The sequence below is a fragment of the Electrona antarctica genome (assembly GCF_951216825.1).
Source record: "Electrona antarctica genome assembly, chromosome: 9".
NCBI classification, from domain to species: Eukaryota; Metazoa; Chordata; class Actinopteri; order Myctophiformes; family Myctophidae; genus Electrona; species Electrona antarctica.
In genome coordinates this window covers 8,658,947-8,681,929 of record NC_136790.1, presented here as the reverse complement: position 1 = coordinate 8,681,929, position 22,983 = coordinate 8,658,947, and the positions used below count along the sequence as shown (strand labels likewise).

At 40.9% G+C, this 22,983-nt stretch overlaps 1 protein-coding gene across 5 annotated transcripts in view; it reads right to left on the bottom strand.

Moving 5' to 3' along the window:
* cita (citron rho-interacting serine/threonine kinase a) overlaps positions 1-21,882 on the bottom strand; it is an 84,538-nt gene extending 62,656 nt beyond the window's left edge. For all 5 annotated transcript variants that reach the window (XM_079510095.1, XM_079510097.1, XM_079510096.1 and 2 more), the window contains exons 1-13: positions 21,743-21,882; positions 21,351-21,482; positions 20,146-20,287; positions 19,554-19,729; positions 17,518-17,619; positions 14,151-14,293; positions 13,854-13,947; positions 13,542-13,748; positions 12,073-12,226; positions 10,425-10,617; positions 6,025-6,130; positions 5,636-5,779; positions 2,044-2,163 (exon numbers count right to left, since the gene is read on the bottom strand). In XM_079510095.1, coding sequence (XP_079366221.1) covers positions 2,044-2,163; positions 5,636-5,779; positions 6,025-6,130; positions 10,425-10,617; positions 12,073-12,226; positions 13,542-13,748; positions 13,854-13,947; positions 14,151-14,293; positions 17,518-17,619; positions 19,554-19,729; positions 20,146-20,287; positions 21,351-21,461 — 1,692 coding nt within the window. In that variant the 5' untranslated portion in view covers positions 21,462-21,482; positions 21,743-21,882. The remainder of the gene's footprint in view (positions 1-2,043; positions 2,164-5,635; positions 5,780-6,024; positions 6,131-10,424; positions 10,618-12,072; positions 12,227-13,541; positions 13,749-13,853; positions 13,948-14,150; positions 14,294-17,517; positions 17,620-19,553; positions 19,730-20,145; positions 20,288-21,350; positions 21,483-21,742) is intronic.
* Positions 21,883-22,983: the final 1,101 nt, after the last annotated feature.

Sequence of the window (22,983 nt, the reverse complement as noted above, 5' to 3'; positions counted from 1 at the left end):
TTTTAATGTGGTGTCATTAAAATGAATCTTGATATGGCAGACTCACTATCTAGAAAATAAAAACATGGCACTTCATTTAAAATAGGTTGCAGACCCCTGTTATATGCGATTCTTTAGGGAGTATGTTTATAGACCTATTTACTTGTTTCTATGAGACATGGCAACAGCAGGAGACGAGCTTTCTGGCTCAAACGTTCAAACGTTGAGATTGTAAAGGGTCATAAAATTAAAACATCTCCATAATCACTGGGAAGTTAGCTTTCATATGCTGTATCACGCCCGACTCAATTCTTCTTCAATAAAATGCTACGAGCGAAGACCATAACATTGGGGCCGCAGCAATACGCATGGCGCACGTATGGCATTTCAACTCATTCCTTCGTCGTGACTCGAATAAAATAAAATAAAATAAACGTTATTTTACTGGTGTTTTTCAATAGAAACAAATAAAGAGCGTGTGTGCAACAGTCAGTGCATATACGTGCATGCACTATAGGCTATATTTCCTCCTTGTCGGGATGGTGAGCTGAGCTCTTCACAGCCCGTTTGTCTTTCATATTATTCTTATAATATTTGATATTATAAACACTCATGGTTCTCTCATTTCTCAACCGTTTTTTAAAATGTAAAAATCCCCATATTCCTTAGGAATCTTGCTTTCATTCGCTGTATGGTACATGGTTCTATTTTTATCGAATTAAACAATATCAAACGAACTTGTATGTTCGGGGGTTAGACGATTCTGGGAACATTACGCATGGATTGCCAATTTGCCAGCCAATGCTGCGTATCTACTCGCAGTTCCATTCCGATCTGAAAGGTATAGGTAGGTGCCATTTCAAAGTCTTAGTTATTCATTTATGAATCAAATCAACTAGAATAAAGATTTTTACAGCTGTTTTTCATGCTTAGAACAGAAACAAATTAAGTGATGATGTGCGTATATCTCCCTCCCTTAGCATATGGCTGCGCCGCTGTAATGACTTTCCAATGAAAACTGCAAGTTACTTAACAAAATAGAGACATAGGCCTACAAGCTATGCACATCATGGCTGTGACAGCTTGTGGATCTGTTCTTTTGAGGCATAAAGGTGACAGCATGCAGTGCAATATGAATAATTAACCCAAATGTGACAAAGTCATGTCATGTCTATGGTGCCAGTCTGCAGAAATGTAATACCACTTGCCGAAAAGGGCGCATTCCATGAGGACATCAGCTGGTGTCGTAAAGAGAATAGTACGGACATGTTCATTGGGTAAGCCTCAAAACTCCCTGAAACACTCCCATGACTAATTCAAGGCCGTTTTGCTCACACCACGGGGTGTCGAAAGCGCTTCTTACCTGGCCCATAATTGTAATATGACATTGCACACGCCCCCACGTCTTAAAAACTGTAAAATTATATGTAATTAGATTCCACTTGCTTAATAGGGCCATTGGTCAGGTACCTTGTGTGTGCGATGCTGAAACAGAGGACCGCCTTTCACGTAGTACCAAGATGACAAGGATGGATCATAACTAATTCCCACCCCATACTATGTATTAATATGGTGTAGAGCCGGAAGAAGCAGACATTGCATCGCTCAATGCAGGCAGGCACTCACTAACGCCGTGCATTATACTGTTTTAACTCAATTTAACTTTTGTCTTAAATGTTCTTAATGGCAAATGTGAAATGGGGAAACACAATTTCTGCACACAACCATATTGGGTCGGATGGTCTACAACTTCTACAAAATATCTTCTAGATTAGTATAGTATCGTAGTATAAGTAAGTAAAGCTTTTAAATTGTCAAGAATCTCTGCCAAAAACAATCAAAAACAATCGAGGAAACAAGCAAAACGTTCTTCTACCCAGCCATGTCTCTGGCTTCAGAAGGAGTGCCCTGTGGGGAAGCCATCTGCATGCGTGCCATCTGGAGGGATGACCTTGGCATATTAAGGACTGCTGTGCAGAGGGTATCCTCAGAGGGAAGCCCTGCTTGTGTACCGATTTGGTATCTTAGCTTTTACCTGCTGTGGTGGTGTAACAAGAAGTGTACCTGTTCCTTGATCTCCTGGAGCTTGCTGCCCTGTTCGCGGATGTCTTGCAGAAGCTGCAAGGCCTTGTCATCCTCCTTGGAGACCTCCACGCGGGTCGCCTCCAAGCTCCGCTTTAAGCCCTGCACAACAACAAACATACATACAAAAAGTTCAAAAACTAAACCATAAAGCCACTGCTGAGAGAGCTACTACCAAGCGTAGTGCTTTCTCCAAGTTTCACACAGGAAACAATGAAATACCCCATCATCAGCACTGAGATTCTGAAGTATTGTAAGCTGCACTCTACTGATCATAGGATGCAAATGTGTGCATTGTTTGCCGCGTGACAAAGCGCCAGGGAAGTTGAGGTGGCAGTTGTTTTGGTTATGTTGTTAGGCAACCCAAATCAACATGTTTATGAATTGATTTCATAGGGCCTAAATGGAAACAAGACTGCAAGGATTTTTTTTGGTATCCCTTTTGGAATAAGTGTTTGACTGTTGCTGTTTTTACATTTATGTCTAAGAAAATATTCAATCAATCAATCAATCAACAGGGTATGTTGCTTGGTTCCATGAGAGATATTTCCATTTCAAAGAAGCTGCCAAAAGTAATTTATCCTGCAGTTTTCCACACCTCTTTTCTGTTTTCTATTAGACCAGAAGGAATTTTACCACAGAAAAAGTTCAGGGCATCAGTGCAGTGATACTCAGAACATATGCCACTTAGTGCCATCTGCACCAATTTCATTGCTGTGCCAAACCTTTGAACCCATCATGTGCACTGCCGATAAACATGAACAATACTGCCTTCAAACTAGAGGACAGGTAAAGCAAAGCAAAGTTCTTTGTTTACCCAGGGTGAATGGACTAAGCTCGACGAACTTGTTTACAGCCAGACCCTGCTCACAGAACATTTCATGGTAGGGGTTCAATGCCTTGCTCAAGGGCACTTCAGCGGTGGTAATTTTAACGTGCCGGTCCGGGGATACGAACTGGCGACCTTCCGATAACAAGACCGCTCCGCAAACCGTTCGGCCACCGCTGCCCCACAAGGTCAGAGTCTAATAACGGCTATTCCTTCATGTACAATCTTTAGCTATTGATACTGTGTGTGCCGTTTGTAAATGAAGCCGCACAAATCATACTGTAATGCAGTGTTCAGTGGCGAAGCTGCACAACCAGGACAGCTGCTTGAGGACATGTTGACAATCTATGTATCCTTTGGCTAATTGAATTGAATTAGCCATCATTATAAATAAAAGCTTCACCCATAGTGTTTCACAAGAACAATCTTTGTCTAATGCCCAACATGAGGGGGGAGGGGGGTTGAGGGTACATTATGGTTCCACTTTGTGCTAAAATAAATAGACAAATCATAATATAATATAAAGGGAACCTTGACATATGTTTATTTTGAAATTGTATAATTAGGGGTAGGACCAGATAAGCTCAGGCTTCATTCCTGCTCCTTTTCGAACTGTACTATATTTTGTTTTGCTTTTGTTTTAACTTTTCTTTGAATGCATTATTGTATATTTTGTATTTTTATTGTCATTTTTATTTAAAAGAGTTCGAAATAAACATTCATTCATTCATTCATTCAACAGCAAGTCCCCAGTTTGACCATTTGCTGCATGTTACTCCCCTACACTTACTCACAATCAGGACCTAACAAATAAAGGCTCAGAAAAGCTCAAAAGAATGAGTAAAAGAACCATGTTCACATACTTCAGATGGCATTTGTTTTGTAACGTTTCGGTATTGTCTATGATTAGTCTACTTTTGAGAGACATAAGTACATACATACTGTATGGACAAACCCTGTTCTCTCGAGTTAGTCTTAGTAGGCTTTCACCTCAATAAAGCTACATGTGTGCAATAGTCCCATGTTTGAGTTAAAGTCGTACTGTGTAACATTTTCAATTATGTTTGATATTAGGCCGCACAAAATATTACTTTGGTCTCCGGTTGCCGACCGACTCTATTAAATATGCGCGACCCAGAAATCTTTATTGAATTTTTTTTTTTTAAAGTCAAAATCCGACCGAGTCACCCAGACCAAAAAGGTCTTTATATATGGATATATATGCAGCCCAACAAAACATAGCCTACACCTGCCCAAAGCCAAAGTTTTTCAAGTTGTTTAACGACGTACTTTAGGCTACTACAAGAGAGAAAAGTCGGCTTCTCCGTCCCGGAGAGCACGACGGGTGGATTGACAGTTGACGTTACTGTGTACTAGTTTGTCTTGCGCTGATTTGAATGAAAACACCGGCATGCAATTATACTTTTACGGATCCCGACAGTGTTGACCTCAGCGAGGTGAAAGCAAACTAGCAATGCTCAAATCAAATTAATATAAGAAGGTTTAAAGCAACCATGACAACTCTCCTGTGTATCCCATTCCCCACACGTGGATAAAGAAGAGGGCAAAGTAGGAGCTGTTTAAAGTGCATGGAGTGTGGCGCCTTAATATTCCATTCAGCCAAGACCGGTATCTGCTTCTGCTAAAACTCTTAAGAGACGAGACTTTTTTTGTCTCTCACCCTCTACTGCAGCACGCAGCGCAGCCTGTAGAGAACCCCTCTCTCTGTCTGTCTGTCCACATGTATGTCTGCCTGGCTGGGTCGGGTCTCTCAGAATGTCACAGATTTATTTTGGATTTCAGAACCATTTTTTTGGACCCGTGAAGAACTCTACTGTGTAGTGTGTGTAAGCTAGCTAGCTAACGTCAGCTATGTTTTTTGTCTTTTAACCTGTAGCACTAGCTAGCTATACTCGGGCAAATATTGAAGTTATTAAAAAAGAAGCCTATCCATCATTGCCGTAGGGAAAAGATAATCCTTGCGACCCATCCTTCCCGCGAAAAATAAAATAGAAAATAATAATAAAATAAATTCCCTACCGACTCAGCCCAAAAATGACAGCCAACCGGAGACCAATCTATTATTTTGCTTGGCCTTAAGTCTTTCTTTCACTTTTATGAAACCATTCCACATAAATGTGTTTTACTTTTAAGTTAACTTCTGTGCTATTAAACAGTATTTTACACACGTTCCAAAAGGATGTAGGCACAGTTGGAACTTGGTAGTGTAATTATTATGTATTTTAAAATTAACAAAATTAACGAAATGTTTGACAACTGAAATTGTTGAACGATGTAATGTAATGGAGCTAGAAGATGTGTTGCTAAAATGTGTAAACGCTTGAACGTTACAAATTATGACTTAAAGTCATTCAGAAGTTACGCCAGGGCTCCACCGGACGCGTTGCGTCTCCGTCGCGTGCGTCAAAAAACGCACCGGTTCAATTTTAATGCACGCGTCGCGTCTCCGTCAACGCAACGCAACACGGGCTGTGGAGCCACCCTTCATTGATTAAAAAGGGAACATTCCCTGACGGTGATGGAGACGCGACGCTGACGCGCCCGGTGGAGCCCCGGTGTTAGACGGGGACGGGGGGTGGGGGACCTTGCATGAATTAACATTTCTCTTTCATGTACAAACATGTGCTTGCCTTGCAAACATAGACAGATATAGACATTATACATAGACAGATGCAAGCACACGCCCACAGACAAACACACACAGCAGTAGTGTAAGTGACTCACGCTGCATTCAGTGATGTAGGTGGCAAGGTCTTGCTCCAGGATGGTCCTCTGGGTCTCAGAGGCCTTGAGCTCCACATCCTTCTGGTGGAGCACTGACTCCAGGTCAGTCATCTTACGCTGGAACCTGGAGATCTCCTGTTCCATCTGATCACAGATGAGAGAGAGAGAGAGAGCAGCTGACCGTTCAGGATGAGGGTTTACAGTTTTGAGTTTCCCCATGCTCCTGTTGCATGCGTGTTTGGGCTGAGTTTGGGTTGAGTTAGCTCAGTCGACTAGAGTGTATTAATTATTTATGAATACTATATGTATGAATATAGTCAGAACTGCAAGTGCATTCCCATACACATAAGCGTCATTCCTGAAAACGGAACCGGAGGCAAAGCCCTCACCTTGTGACATTTGTCTTGAGTTTCTTGTAGTTCTTTGCTTTTAAGGTGTAGCTTCTTTTCCATGGAGTTGGTCTTCGCAGGAGAGTTGAGGCCTGCAGACACTGACCTGGGAGCAACAACATAAGATATTGATATTTATATAATTGTACTTAGTGAAGGATTACCAGTTAGAGCACAAGGGTCAGGTAGTATCAATTATCGATTATTTTCTATAATCGATGAAATAGATACCGTACATTCAATATGTCCTAGTACTGTCATAATGGATGCATTGCTGATAAAGACAAGACACACAAGAAAAAGGTTACAGATGGGAATGTTCAAACACATTTATTTACTTTGAGAAGCATTTGCTGAGGGTGAGGATATCGATTCTTACAAAAAGAGTATTAAACCTAATCGCCGCGGTTTCAAAAACGGCTTATCTGCAGACAAAATCAGACTGTTTTGTGAACAGCATCTTAAAGATTTGTAACTTCAATTTACCCAACAAATCAAATACTGTCAGATGATTGACTGTCTGACGATTGTATGTTCATGTTTATAGTGCATAAACATGAACATACATGTATTGTACAAATCTGTCAAAAGTGCAAATGTGTGTGTAAAGTGAGTGGATGCCACGTGTTTGATATTATACTGCTGTTTAACTGTAGACTGATGACAGGTTCTTGGTTAACCTATGATCCTAGATTACTATTCCTATGCATTTGATGTGTTACCTTGTGTTTAATAATGAATTGCATTTTTATAGCGCTTTTCCAAGTGCTCAAAGCGCTTTACAATGGTTCATTCATTCATACATTGGGAGGTGAAGCGGCGAACAGTCGACGCCAGCGTCCTCACTTCCCACATTCACACACCAATGGTGGCAAGCTCACACCAACAGACTCATTGGAGGCAATGTAGGGTTCAGTGTCTTGTCCAAGGACACTTCGACATGTGGACAGGAGGAGCCGGGATTCGAACCGCCGACCCAGGGATCATTGGACGACCTGCTCTACCTCCTGAGCCACAGCCGCCCTTTCCCTGTTTACCTTGCTTACTATAAATATCTCTGGATTAAGAGTGTCTGCTAAAATGCCTAAATTGTAAATACATTCATACAATTTCAACATACTAGAACTGAAATGGCACAAAACAGCATGGTTGGTCAGATGCCGTTTTTGACCGATACCCTGTACTTTTACAAGGAGTCTGCCTCCAGAGGCCTGTAGAGGTTGTAATGTGCTGTGACATTGTTTACATCCTTCAGGCATATTTAATCTGTTTAGAGTACAATTTGTGTGTCCTTGTGTTGCCGAGCAAAAAGGTGCTTCTGAATCGAGGTTGTGAGAGAAGTATCTTCTTTGTATGAATGAGTCTACAAATACACTGTGTCTGACTGTCATAATGTTAAACATAGTGTCCCTGAACCAAGCGTTGCTGCTGCAGACTGCAGTTGATATTTAATGATTTGTCCCCCAAGAATGGCTCATTGGAAATTGTACATGTTGCCATTCCAAATTCGCATCACATAGAGCGCACAGAGCATTCGGCAAACAGCGCAGAGAAACTCACACAGAAACTTAGAAACTATTCACAATCCAAACACACTGCTATCCCTATAACTGCCCTTTTACTTAAAAGCAGACTTGCAAAGTCTGCAGAGCTCTGGAAAATAAATAAATAAAAACAATGAAAATGACTGTTCAATTCTGGTGGCAATTTGAAATGCTACTGCAGTACGCCTACTTACAGCTGAGCATGCACTGCAGTCGCACCCTAACCCTAACCCTAACCCTAACCCTAACCCTACTTACAGCTGAGCATGCACTGCAGTCGCAGGTTAAGTCTTCAGGTAAAGACTGAAACTCTACTTACAGCTGAGCATGCACTGCAGGCGCAGGTTAAGTCTTCAGGTAAAGACTGAAACTCTACTTACAGCTGAGCATGCACTGCAGTCGCAGGTTAAGACCTACTTACAGCTGAGCATGCACTGCAGTCGCAGGTTAAGACCTACTTACAGCTGAGCATGCACTGCAGTCGCAGGTTAAGACCTACTTACAGCTGAGCATGCACTGCAGGCGCAGGTTAAGTCTTCAGGTAAAGACTGAAACTCTACTTACAGCTGAGCATGCACTGCAGTCGCAGGTTAAGTCTTCAGGTAAAGACTGAAACTCTACTTACAGCTGAGCATGCACTGCAGTCGCAGGTTGAGTCTTCAGGTAAAGACTGAAACTCTAATCCATTTAACAATACACAAAGTCTGCGCAATAAAATCATTGGGATTAAATAAAATACTGTGCCATTAGATAGATCTGGTGGTTATTGACACATGATCAAACTGTCATAAAATGGCTTGGTGACAACCCAAGAATTTAAAAGCTTAATGAATATCACAACCCAAACAGAGACTCCTAAGATCAGAGCCAACAATGTGTCACCACAACATAGGAGACTTTGTCAAACTGATTTGACTAGGCGTAGACTGGTTACCTGAGTCAGTTGTTCTATTCACCCAATACAACTTTACTTAATTACTAACCGACAAGTTAACATTTTTACTAGGCAGGCTAATAATTATAAAGTATATATATTTTGATGTTGACAGATATAATTGACGATGGGATTTAAAGACCTGACTTTGCTGTGCTACAGAGCTGCACAAGACTTCATAGAGACTAGCATACGCATATACAGTACACACTAGGGCTGCACGATATGGACAACATTTCATATCTCAGTATTTATGCCAAATATTGCAATATCGATACCACCATTAAAATGTCACATTCTATATTTTAAGTGTAAGTGAAAACTATAGCATGGATGGGATGATGCTGGCTTTAGAAGTGGACAATATATCGCGATACCGTTGTCTTTTTTGCGATACTGATATTGCACATGTTCATACCTTGATAACGATACGATAACAATATATTGTGCAGACTTAGTACAAACACACACATATGGAAGAACGAACACAGCGCACACCTTCAGTAAACCATTTCCGATATGAAAATTACCATTAAGAAAACAGCCCCCTAGTAGATCTGTTGATGGATTGTTTCATTTTACAAATAAAGTAGAGACAGAAAGACAGAGAAATGAATACATGCAGAGTGAAGAAAGAATGCCATGAAACACCAAAACAATTAGGATTTCATGTCTGTCTGTCTGTCTGTCTGTCTGTCTGACACACACACACACACACACACACACACACACACACACACACACACACACACACACACACACACACACACACACACACACACACACACACACACACACACACACACACACACACACACACACACACAGGCCATTAGCTTGGATCTTCATTTCATTAAGTGCACAAAAGGAAAATGACTGGCTTCATTTAAAAACAATGCTTCTGGGGAGAACGGTGAGATTGGAAGGAGAACATTGGAAATAAATCGAGGAGGAGTGGAGACAGAGGGGTGAAGATGGGGGGTGGGGGAGGACCAGAAAAAGAAAAACATCACGGTTTAGAAATACATTCTCTCCTTCCAATGCTCTGATCATCCTTTTCACCGTCTAATGGGATCATGCTTTTTTTCCTCCTCCATTCCTGCCGTCTGGCTATGGTGGTGCGCATAGTCTGTGGCTTAATTAACCTGCGGGAGCAGTGCCAAGGGCTACAGAGATCAGATGACGCTCCATCCTCACGCATTATTATTGAGACGCCAAAGTCTGCTCTGGTAAAATGATGGCTCCGAAGCCAGCGCAATAAAACTCACAACAAGCCCATTATACTGCACACAGTAGCGGGCGAGCACAATAACAGCATTAACAGCAGGGAGGGTGTGCGCATGAATGTATGTGCTGGGGTTCCACCTCACAGAAAGCCTCTGTGACACACTCAGTAGGAATACCAATCAGCACCGATGGCAAAGAAGATAACACTGCCTTATATCCTTCAACTCATTCAACTGATCTATGGGATCCTTCTCACACAGTACTCGCCGAGAGATGCCACGTTTGATCCCGTATAGTAAATCAAGAAAATAAAATAAAACACAATGAAGGCTTTCGATGTTTAATTCAATGGAGAGCCACATAACAAGGGGGGGGGGGACATCCCCCTCCCCTCCCTCCTGGTCTGACACAGCATACGGCCAAGCCCACTGGAGTTCCAACAGACACAGACACCACCACCAATGTCACTCTGACGCAACACCAAATGGCCCGGGTAGGTACCCTGGAACAAAACTGCCTGGATATTGTTGCCGTGGCAATGAGGAGTCTAGGAGCAAGGATGTTGCCACCTGTAACGGAGGGTCTCTAACCAATTGACAAAAAAAGGGGGGGGGGGGGGCTGACTAGCAGAAAGGGATTGTGGAGGGTATCTTTAAATGAAGTAAATCTGCTTATATTAAGCAGATGGTACTTACTCAGCCTTAATAGTCAATGCTGTCAAGACCCTGCTGTAGAACCAGCCTAGAAAGGGCAGATCCTGGCCCTGGAAGCCCGGTGGTAGAGCTCCTCGTTGGGCTGCTGGGGTTGGCCGGGGGGCTGCCTGCTCCGGCTCCTCAAAATTAGAGGTGTCATCTTCGGAGCCGAGCGCAGGAACAAAAGGGGGGAGGACTGCAGGAGAGGACAGTTAAAGGAGGGAAAGAAAAGGGAGTCCAGATGGGTATGAAGCAGTAGAAAAACAAGGGGGGAAAGGGAAGAGAAAGGGAGGCGAGAGTAACGGAGCAGAGCGGTGTGAGCCTAGAGTGCGGTAAGTCGCGCGCTCATGCACATGCTGCCTCTGTCCGTCCCTCCCTCCTGCCTCTCTCTCCCTCTCTCTCTCTCACACACACATGTGCTCGCTCTCTCTCCCTCACTGCAGCAGCACAAGCTAATCAGCAGGAGCCAAACCTGAATCATAAAGCTCCATCTACAAACATGTCAACAAACCATGGCATGTCTATAATAGAAACGCTCACACAGTACAGTACACCACAGTACACACATATTCATTTATTATTTATTCTTTCGCATTTTGTGAATTGTTGTAGTTTTTTTAATTTATGACACATAGGAAATCAATAAATCCATTGACCCATCGTCCACCCCACCCATACATGCACAGACAAACCGACGCAAAAAGGACCAAACATATCAATATAGTCTATGATTCTTAAACACATGGAACCTAATGAAAACAGGTGAATTTATTAATACTAAGACAAGCCATACTCAAATAGCTTTAAACAAACATCTACTGTTGGTACAGAAGAACCACCAAGCAAAGCATTTTAAAATAATGCATTATTTATTTAATCTACTAGCTAAACATTTGTATTTATTTATTATGGTTTGTTTCCTTTCTATATGCCTTTCTGTAAATAAATATCTGCGTTGCCATAATTAATCAGTGCATCACTAATAATGACTGATGATTCATGTCACAATTAGAATTCAAAATAATCTCATTGGGTAGAGTCTGAGGTTTGGGTGGGTGGGTCGGTAGAGTCTGAGGTTTGGGTGGGTGGGTGGGTGACAATGGGATTCAACAAACGCACGTGTATTTCCCCCTACAGCAAGCGTGTCTGTCGCTAGCGTAAAAGATTTCTGCTGCGTCTACTGAGGGAGGGAGAGATGAGCTGCAGATCTTTACCTCGGTCTCCCTCTCTTAAGCTCTCTCTCCCCTCCGGAAAAAACTGGCCTGTTGCCAGCAACACGGAGAATCTCATTATTTTACCAATGCACACACAACCACCACTAGCAAAGCTGTTGCTTAGTGTGTATGAGTGTATGAGTGTATGAGTGTGTGTGTGTGTGTGTGTGTGTGTGTGTGTGTGTGTGTGTGTGTGTGTGTGTGTCTGTGTCTGTGTGTGTGTGTGGTGTGTGTGTGTGTGGGGTGAGGGAGCACACATCATGCTGTGTACATTTTCTCCCCACTGATTAGATTGTACATTAAAATCTGTCCACCAATGGCATAATTATGATCTGTCCATCCAGTCACAGCCACGTGAGAATCATCAGACAACCACAAGGGCATGAGAATTGAGAACAGTGCTTAAGTTCAGAGGAGCATACTGGGATTCCCCTCACCTTGTCTCAGGTTGTTCCAGTCCACGCTGGAGAAAAAGGCGTGACAGCGCAGCCCCTGGAAGCCCAAGCGCTCTTTGGCTCCGCACAGTAAGCTCTGCACCAGGTCCACAAACTGCTTACTGCTCTGCGGCTCTGCAGGAAACCTAAGGAAACGCTGAGAGGAAACAATGTGGATAGCGACTGATTAAAGCGGACAGGCCTTAACAGGCAATCATTGTGGTAAATTAGAGCATATTAATAAACTGGGAACTGGCCAGTCACCAGTAGTACTGGGAAATTCTATTTCATTATCTACTATATAAACTATTTAAGTTAAACTATAGACATAGTTTGACCTAAACACAGATTGAATTCAATATCAAAATATTCAACATAATTCACCTCAATCATACTTTATCTCTCTGCTTCGCATTTTAAACCCATTATTCATACCTCAGATTGCAAAAAAGATTAATACATGGAGGTGCTGTGTTCAGTTGTGTAGACAACTAACTTGATAAGACAAATTCATCAGATATTAAAGCTGCTATAAGCAATAATAGTGAATTTGACTGAGGGACTGCCATTGGATTTTTTTGAATTTTCGTTTTCATGTCATATGAAAGCAGGGAATCATAGCTTCAAATTGACATATTGGTTGTTCAGTTTGACCCACCAGTTTTGGAGATATGGCTTATAGAGTAATGTCTTGCAGAAAACAGCGAGTTGAGAAAACAGGCTTGAAAGGTTCACTTCTGTGGTCTCTAACATTACACCTAGCTACATGTTTGGCATTTATTTCATGTCGATTTCAGCTCTGACATTTATTCCAGACATGCTCTAGTATGTGAAGAGTCTGACTGTGCTATTAACTCATTTAAAAAAAAAAAAAAGAAAAAAAAAAGTTTTTCTCCTCTGGTGAAAAGCTGGAATTTGCGCGATGGCAGGCTCTCAGTCAAATCTGGTTGATATTATATCAACATTTCAATGACCTTTTTATTTATTTTTGTATTCAGACAGCCAACAATGGGTAAAACGCTCCCAATTTTTTGTTTGTCTCTGTGACACATCTAGCGGCCACAATCTGCATTCAAAGATTTTCCTAGAAGCTTTGCCATTGGTTGATTTGCCTGTCTACTTCCTGATTGGTTAGTCATTTTAACCGGGTTTTTTTCGACCAATGACAAAGCTTCTAGGAACATCTTTGAATGCAGATTGTGGCCCTTAGATGTGTCACAGAGCCTCAATTTTTTTAGTGTTTTACTCATTGCTGGCTGTCTGAATACCAAAACATAAATAAAAAACAAAGTCATTAAACTTTTGACATATAATTGCTTATAGCAGCTTTAAGTCATATCAACCATCTGTTGTCAACTTGTCACTGGTTTATCGCAGCCAATTCTTTATTTCTTCACTCATGTGCCCAGCCATACAAAAATCAGATGTGTTTACAGACAGTGACTAGTACAGTACAGTGAGCAGCTGTGTACCTTGAAGTTGAGGATGTTCTGAATGGTCTTGGTAGAGGTGCCATCAGAAAAGGGAGATCTGGCATATATCATCTTGTAGGCTATGATGCCCAAGGACCACCAGTCACACTCTGCCCCGTACGTATTGTGAGGGCCCCCATTTATGGCTGCCAGAACCTCAGGGGAAAGGAAATCCTGGGTTCCCAGTGGGTCTGTGGCAGCCACCACCTGAGACACACGTAATCAAAATAGCATGACATTTTCATGCTGACACACATGGGTCAAGTTTATTTACGTAGGTTTATACAGCAGATTCCACATAAATCCTCTCACTGTTTTGTTGGCAGTCAGTCTGGCAGCTGAGCCAAAGTCTGTCAGCTTAATGTGGCCGGTCCGATCGATGAGAACGTTCTCTGGTTTGACATCTCTGCAAGTGGATAGATTAGAGGAAACATGATACTGCTTTTACACTGCTTTTTGTTTACAATGTATCACAAAATGTCTACCGCAATGAAATGAATAGAACCCATCTGTGTGTCTGAGATACAACTTGTTCCAGTTACCGTTTACTTTCTACCTAATCCAGTTCTTTCAGCCTTTGTAAAAGGGTCTGAAAGGTGTTGTTAGTACCTGTGAACGTAGCCCAGTTGGTGAACAGCATGTATAGCCTCTACCAGCTCAGCCAGGTAGAACTGAGCCATAGATTCATCAAACTGGTCCTCATATCTGTTCAGTAAGGACATCAGATCACCGCCCGGCAAGTACTCCATTGCCTAGTAAAGAAACACAAACTGTCTCGGAAGAGTTTTTTTTTTTACTTGAGTGGGTACAAAATAAGCCGACCCATGACTGACACACACACCATATTAAAAAAAATTATAATTATTATATATATATATATATATATATATATATATATATAGTCTGACCCACCTTTTCAGACTCCATCATGGCCCATAGCACTTACTCTACCCCCTTAGATAGCACTTCTGTAGACTTAGATAGCATTTGATACAGACTTATAGCATGTTATGTAGACAGCACTATAATTGCATTGTATGTTGTATGTAGTAATAGCACGTCATAGTACATATGCATAGTATAGTATATATGTATAGTTTATATGTATAGTTTCATTATATACGCTTACGCATGTTTCATGATAAATACGATAAATACTTTTTATATATGTGATGTATTCCCATGCTTTTTTGTTCTTGCTTAATGTAAATCGCTCTGGATTAAGAGCGTCTGCTAAATGCCTAAATTGTAAATATATATATATGAAGTCTCTTACTCCTATGTGCAATGACCAAAGACAATGGCAACGTAGCAAAAATAAAGCATAGAATATAGCAGGGGTTCTCAACGTTTTTGGCCGGGGACCCCCGGCCCCCGAGACATTTTGGCAATGTCTCGGGACCCCCGCCCCGCGCCCTCCCGACCCCCAATATAAATTGACTGCTACAATAACCTTAAACCATTTTGGGCGGGAACCCCTTTTGGTGTTTTAAGCATTGTTATAATTTAGCTATTGAAAAATAGCAGATCTACAAGCTCATAGCGCGCCACCGAGTGGCGCGCTATGAGCTTGTAGGTCTGCTATTTTTGAAAAATCGTGAAAATATTATTATTATTATAATTTTTGTAATAATTTGGGGACCCCCTAAAATAATTTGGCGACCCCCCAAGGGGTCGCGACCCACGGGTTGAGAACCCCTGGAATTTAGAATGGTATAATTCCATTCCAAATTTCATGCCAAATAGTTTGCTACACAACCCATCCTATTCTTTTTGTCATTTCCGGAACACATTAGACTGCAATCACGTAGCCCAAAACAACTTATGTTACATATTGTGGAATGATATACATGTTTTGGTCTTTATTAACCAAATCAAAACCATTTCCAGGAATTTCATGAAGTGTGTGTGACTGTACAAAAACACACACACACACCCCGAGACCCATTGACGTGCGTGTGCATCGCCAAGTTTTAAGAATTCATAGGCTATTCTGTGTGAATAAGCTTTCAAATTATATGCTCTATTTTTTTCTCACTAAAGAAAAGAAAAGAGACTCACAACTCTCCAAGCCCTTGAATAAAGTTGATCGTTAAGACATAAAATGTTATCGCAAGTTTTGTTGCATTTCTTTGAATTAGAACTGCTGAAGACATAGGGCTGTTCTCCAATTATTCAGTTACGTAACACTGTTAGTATAGATTTATCTGATTCTGCAGTCAAACGCTTTTAGATACCACAGAGTTATGCAGACACATGGGGTGAAATTGTTTCACATCTTTATCCATGTATATATATATTACACATAAGCCTGTGCTTTCATTCAATAACTCAGTGGACATGCTTTTTATTTTTTCGCTTAGCATTGCTATCTGCATTCTGAACGCACGCTAGTGAGAGGAGAGAGTTGTACGGCCGCAGCCATGCAGGCAAGCCCCTGGTGCATGAATGGCCGAGGAGTCTGAATGAACAGCAGCATTCTCCAGTGTTACCTAGCAACAGAGCGACCGGGCGCCTCTCTGACACTTAGATAGAGATGGATTCTTTTTTTTTTTACCATGCCCAGTAAGGAAGAAGAGGGGCTTGGGGGGGGGGGGGGGGGGTGGAAGTGGAGGAGGAGGATGTGAAGAGAAATGGAGAGAGAGGGGAAAGAGAAATGCAAGAGGGGAGGGGGGGGAATACAGATGTACAGATGGGTTTAGCTCAGAGGGAAATTGGGGCAATGCGAATACTATGGCTTAAAACAGGCATTAAAATAATGTTTCCTGTCATCATGATGACATTTGCGATTTATGTCAATTATTTGTCTTTGTTGTTCTTTTCTGCTAGATAAGCTGGTGTGTGTGTGCTGGCTGTTTGTGGGAAAAGATGGACACTGCAAGTCATGCTCACTTATTATATGGCATACTGTACAATACAAGCACAGGGTCATTCCAGTTGACAGGAGGCATGTCACACTAGGGTGGATTTAGACATCCGTAATCTCCAGTATGCAATTCCTATCCAAAGGGGACTGATCGCTATCATGTCTATATTCTTATCTTCCACCAATGCATTCTAATTAAATGATTATATTGGTGTCAAAATAAGTAAAAATTCAAATGTTTTTTTTTTTTTAACTGTACCAAGAAGTGGCAAAAAAAAGTTACAATTATTTTACACTCTCGTGCTATGCCTTGATACATTTCATACCGCTTCAACATGCACAAATAGTTTGTTATTTTTAAATGCCATCTTCCACGAAAGTACAGATTATAATGCTATCATGCCTTGACTTAATTATACTTATATATTATTGTAGAAATTGTTGTTGTTGTTGTAAAGTTCTGAAAATAGACTACTTCAATATCCAATAGGAACTATGTCACCATTAGTTCTAAATTCACGTCTTTTTTCCATTACTGGATACATTTTTCCCTTTATTTATTTAGTTCTTTATATGATGATTTCCTGTTTTCATTTCATAGAAGTGTATATCTTTACGTCTGTAAATGTTCTGATAAATTTAAACCGAAAGACCCTAATGTAAACAAGTCTTAGTGCTTTTTGGTCTGCTTTTGTTTGAAATGTACCCTAGTGTGAAATAACATCATAATGATGTATGATCAATCAATCACAGTTCTAATATTCAGTAAAGTATTATTGTGCAATATTCAGTAAAGTATATAAAAGAGCTCAAAGGCTACATATTCAGTCAGACAACTCACCCCGAAAGTGAAGACAACTCACCCCGAAAGTGGCCGAAAGTGAAGACATCTCACCCCTGAAAGTGAAGACATCTCACCCCTGGTGAGTTGTCTTCACGTTCGGGGTGAGTTGTCCTGACAACTCACCAAAAGAGGCAAAAGGGGTGAGTTGTCTTGTTACCGTCTGGTCAACGACATATGTTGATATGTTGTTGTTGGTTCAACAACATATGTTGAAGTTAAACAGTCATTTGTATCCTATGTCTCCAGGGAACGGGTCATGGGCGTACCAGATAGACGTGCCGTTTGTCCTGGAAGGCATATAGAAGCTGGGGGATCCACGGACTGTTGTTCAGGGAAAGGATCCTCCGCTCCTCTTCGTGGAACACCCCCTGAGAAGAACCAGATAAAGACACAGTTTACATTAGAATAAAAGTAGATTTTACTCAAAAAGAACCTTGAATTGCAAGTTACAAATACACGGTTTAAAACCTTTAAAACTTAAGAAACTAATAATAATGTTAGGTTTTCACTGTTGCTACACTTAAAATATAAAATAAGTATGAATCCATAGTCATATTGTAATTATTGCGATATTGGGGATATGGGCATAACTAGAGGTATGACATTTTGCCTTTGTGTGCCTTTTGGCCTTTTGGCACATGAACATATCCTTGCTTCTTAGAACCAAATTTCACTTTTGGATATTATAATTGGGAGGCATGCCTTTAACATTAAGCAAATGTGGTCATAGAGGGGTGCATGAAGGCATTCCTCTCCATACCAGTTTAGTTTTATCAGTCTTTAGATCCAATGTTGCAGCATCAACTACTCTGACTGATATCGCTTGTTCCATTTATCGCATGGCTGAAAACTACTGTGCAATGTGCATTGAGATTGTACTTGTGTTTTGTTGGTCTCCCTAAGCCTATATCACCCCCTACTGTTGATTTGTATTTTTACTCAAAATAATAAAAGACATTGAAGAATCCACTGCCAAACACTCACTTTAGGAGTAGACTGTAGACTTTTGGTGAGTTGTCAGGACAACTCACCCCGAACGTGAAGACAACTCACCAGGGGTGAGATGTCTTCACTTTCAGGGGTGAATTATTTGTATTCTTTTAAAAGCCAAGCTGATATTTCAATGGGACAGTGTTTGCATACCATTGTGCAAATGTGAAGATATTAAAGTAATACTTATTAATGAAACAGACATGAAAATTCTAAGGAATCAAAACAAAGCCGTTAATCAAAATTCTATGTCAGTTTTTCAAAACAATAGAATATACGATGATATGATGCATGTACGCCGAGTAGATTGGTGTTTAATTACTAATTAGTACTTATATAATATTAGGCTGTCAATTTTTTTAAATTAATTTACAACTTACATAATCAGTGACCGTGTGTGCCTGATGAGACAAAAACTGAATAAGTATATATATGCGAATCCAACAATAACCACATTATCAAAACACTTAACACTCATTTGAAACGGGTTGATGACTACAAGTAAAATACATCTTCTAAAAAGGACTTTCAAACTAGGAAGGGCATCTGTAACTGGGGATGGCAATGTAGGATCGGGAAGTCTGGCGCGGCATTGTGAAATCCATGATCTCAGTTTATGAGTTATGAGGGTCCTTGAAATTAGAACGTTTGTAGCGCTTGGGGGGGGGGGGGGCAGTGGTGAAGTCCCTGCCCACCACCACGGAGGTTGTGGGTTTGAAACCACCGTGGTGCATCCGGGCGTCTAGTCTACACAATTCTATATGAGTTTTGGGCGGGAGGAGTAGGACGAAGGCTCTAGTACTTCCTCCTGGTGGGGGCTCCTCACTGGCAGGTGCGTCAGTAGGATACGATATCACGCAGAAATGTGTGTGGGGAGGAATTCATTGGCAATTAACAACTAAATTGGGGAGATAAAAATAAAAATGTAATAAAAGATTTGAGAACCACTGATCCATTAATTAATACTTGTTAAAGTGCAGTTACAAGTTAGTTAGTAAAATAATAATGGAAAAAGTACAGTAAAGGTGGTTGCACACTGGACGCGTTTTTCGGAAAACCGACGGGAAAACTCTGAAAAAAATCCGAAAAACGCAGCCAGTGTGCAGGGACCATAAGAGTCAAAAACTGCTGTGCGACATCAGCCGAAGAATTCAAAATATTACTGTAAAAATATTATCATGGGATAAATGACGTGCTTGTCATAGCACACTCGCGGATACGGAAACCAGCATTTTAGACAGTATCGGCAACTTTTGCGATCAGAACTCTAGTTACAATGTTCAAATATCATGTACACAAAAACAATACTTACATTTTCTTGTGTACGCAAAACTGTCTTTTCCATGATTTTGAGGGCACATACATCCCCAGTGGCCTTCTCCCGGACTACCTTCACCTCTGCAAAGCGGCCACGACCCACCACTGCACGCTCCTCAAAATCATTAGGACCAGGGACCAAGTCCTGTAGTTCTGAGAACACCTCAGAAACTATTGCACACGCACACACACACACACACACACACACACACACACACACACACACACACACACACACACACACACACACACACACACACACACACACACACACACACACACACACACACACACACACACACACACACACACACACACACACACACACACACACACACACACACACATATTTCACATTAAAACACTTTTTGACATTTACTCTGGCTTTACTCAGACAAGTTTCTTTATTCAATATTTAGATATTCATTAATTTAAATCAGAAATGTCCCCCTCCTATAGCCTATAAACCTTTTGTAACTTCAAAGTAACTCCAAAATTCTTTATTCTTAAAACAATTATATATTATATATATATATACTGTTTGGGAAACGATGTGTTATACAATATACAGTACAAGGTACACTTACATTTGTTAACAAACTTTGCAACATGTTCTATCTTCATGAGCTGTGGGGAGCTACACTCCTGGTAGAGAAGGACCAGAGCATCCAGCAACTCCTCCCTGCCCAAATGACCTCCTCCCTGCAGGCCACAGAGACTGACCCGACCCTTGGGACACACAACACACAAACACAGGATGATGAGGAAGTCACGTACTGTAAGCAGCAACAATGCGAATAGTCTCCAACGGTTTTTATAATATCATAATATCATAAAACACCGCGAAAGAAAATACAATGTTTTCAAGACTGAACGTTAAATACAATATCTTCTGCCATTATTTTTGCAAAAAGGGTTCGGCTGATTGGGCTCCAGCTTACATTTGCAATGAGACAATTGATCGAGGGCAGTTGAAATGAAAATACAGTAGGGATGCACCGAAAGGGAAATTCTTGGCCGAAACTGAATACCGAATATAGGAAACAGTTGGCCGAATACCGAATATGATTAATATTATATATATTTTTTCCTACCATTGCTGTTATGGCCGTACCTTAAAGCTACCTGATTTATGGCAAAATAAATGGTTATGGCAAAACTTAAATAATAATCACTATTGTGGGTCCATAAAACATTTATTCAGCTCTTTTGAATGCATTAATTGCATACACTATTTGGTGATATATTTTCTGCCTAATTGGGCTGAAACCGAATAGGCCGAAAATGCATTTTTAGCCATTTTCTGCCAAATATTTTCTGCGGACGAATATTTGGTGCATCACTAAAATACAGTCATTAACATTCAGTCTTAACATCCCCCTGTGACAGACATACTGTAGAGCTGCAAACAATTGGATTTGGTAACTATTGTAACAGTGATGATTTATTTTACAGTATAGATTGGGGTCCCAGAGATAAAAACCGTATCAGGATCAAATGGGGGTATGTGTGCTAATTAATATCAAACTGGGAGTCTGTGAAATCACTGACAGCATAATAACATGTTTATTATTATATAGCAGATTATCCTTGGATCAATAGTTGATCAAGTCTGAACTGTCAAACTTAATGTACATGTTTATTATACAGCATGTGTTCATTATTATATAGTAGATATATGGTCAGACTCATTATTAGAACAATGTAGAATAATTGAATAATGATATGTTTAATATCTCTATTATGAAAACATCAGAGATTCATGGGAATGTGACATAAGATGAAGGTTCACCTGGAACAGCAGGTTGAGTCTGGAGATGCGACCCGTGATGGGGTCTTCAGAGGAACACGGGACCTTCATGCCTCCTGGACTGAGTGGACTCTCGAATTTGAACTTTAACATGATTCTTGTATTACAGGCAACCTGAACAGAGAACATGCACCAGATTATATTAAAAAGAAAGGCGGAAAAAAACATAGCAGGGGCGGGTATAATGTCTATTATCTTCAGACTTCAGTTAGCTGATGTGTTCCCAGATAGTGTTTTCAAATGACAGGAAGCCCAGCATGGTGTGTAAACATTAACATCTTTTACACAGCTTTGTGTAGCGTTAGCGTATAGCTTGTTCGTTAGCACACCCGCTCGCGCAAAATAAGAACGATTCACCAAAGTGAATAACTTACCAGAGCGTCATGTATACTTTAAGGTTCTCCTTTCCAGTTAAAAATGAAACATTGACAAACATGAACAAAACATACACACACAACCCGTTCAGTATTCTTTTCCCTAACGTTGCTTCCGGACAAGTTTCAAATGTTTGCGCGCTCCCCGCCCTCGTCCCCGCCCATGTCTCCAAGCTGCACACAGAGACATATATGGCCCAACACTGACCTCTAGTGGTAGAATGTAAACGATACAGAAACATGTGAATGTGATGATGAATGAGTACGTTTGTGTGTTGTTGAACTTCACAGTTGGTCAGCACAGTCTCTGTGGCGCAACCGGTTAGCGCGTTCGGCTGTTAACCGAAAGGTTGGTGGTTCGAGTCCACCCAGGGACGGCGACGTTTTTCATGGTGGTACTGTGGGCTTTCAACAAATCCAAAACGAAGAGAGTTCTATACAAGTTATTTACAGTTTAAATTTAGATGTGATCTATGTTTATTTAGTCCAGCATCAAACAGGTTCCTTTTGTTTAAAGTGGAAAATTTGGTATAGTTTTTTTTATTGGCCTAAAATATTGTCTGAACAATTTTATTATAGGGGGATATATGTGACATGAAATGCATGATGTGCCTTACAGAGCAATAAAGAAAAAAGAAAAGCTAAAACATAGGCCTACCTGTATATCGGCTCAGCTCAATGCGAACAGTGCTGTAACGTAAATTTAAACGTAGGCTACATTTAATTATGTAGCCTACTGTACTCATTACACTGACTGTATTTCCATTGCTGATAGTCTAATTCAGTTTATTGTAGCACAGTGGTTCTCCAACGTTTTCGTGGAAAGGACCCCCAAATTGATAGCCTATTATTTGGCTGTATATCACCACTTGAAAATATGATTGCCAGCGAGTCCCTGGGGACCCCGAGACAATTTGTTTTAGTTGAACTTGAACTGAAAACATTTCAAAACAATAAATAACAAACACCTATTCCAGATTACAAAATACAGTTAATGTGTTTACAATACATTGTTCCTCAATTTACTGGGGACCCCTGGAAACCCATCAAGGACCCTTTTGGGTCCCCGGACCCCACTTTGAGAACCACTGCTGTAATATATTAGGTTATAATACTGTATCCTGCTGACAACAGCACATTCTCTTTGCTGCTGTTTTCCAGGGATGATTTAGTTTCTTTGCTGTTTTTATTTGACATCAGAGCCGGCGCTAGCCGACAATGGTAGGGGTGTACAAATGTAC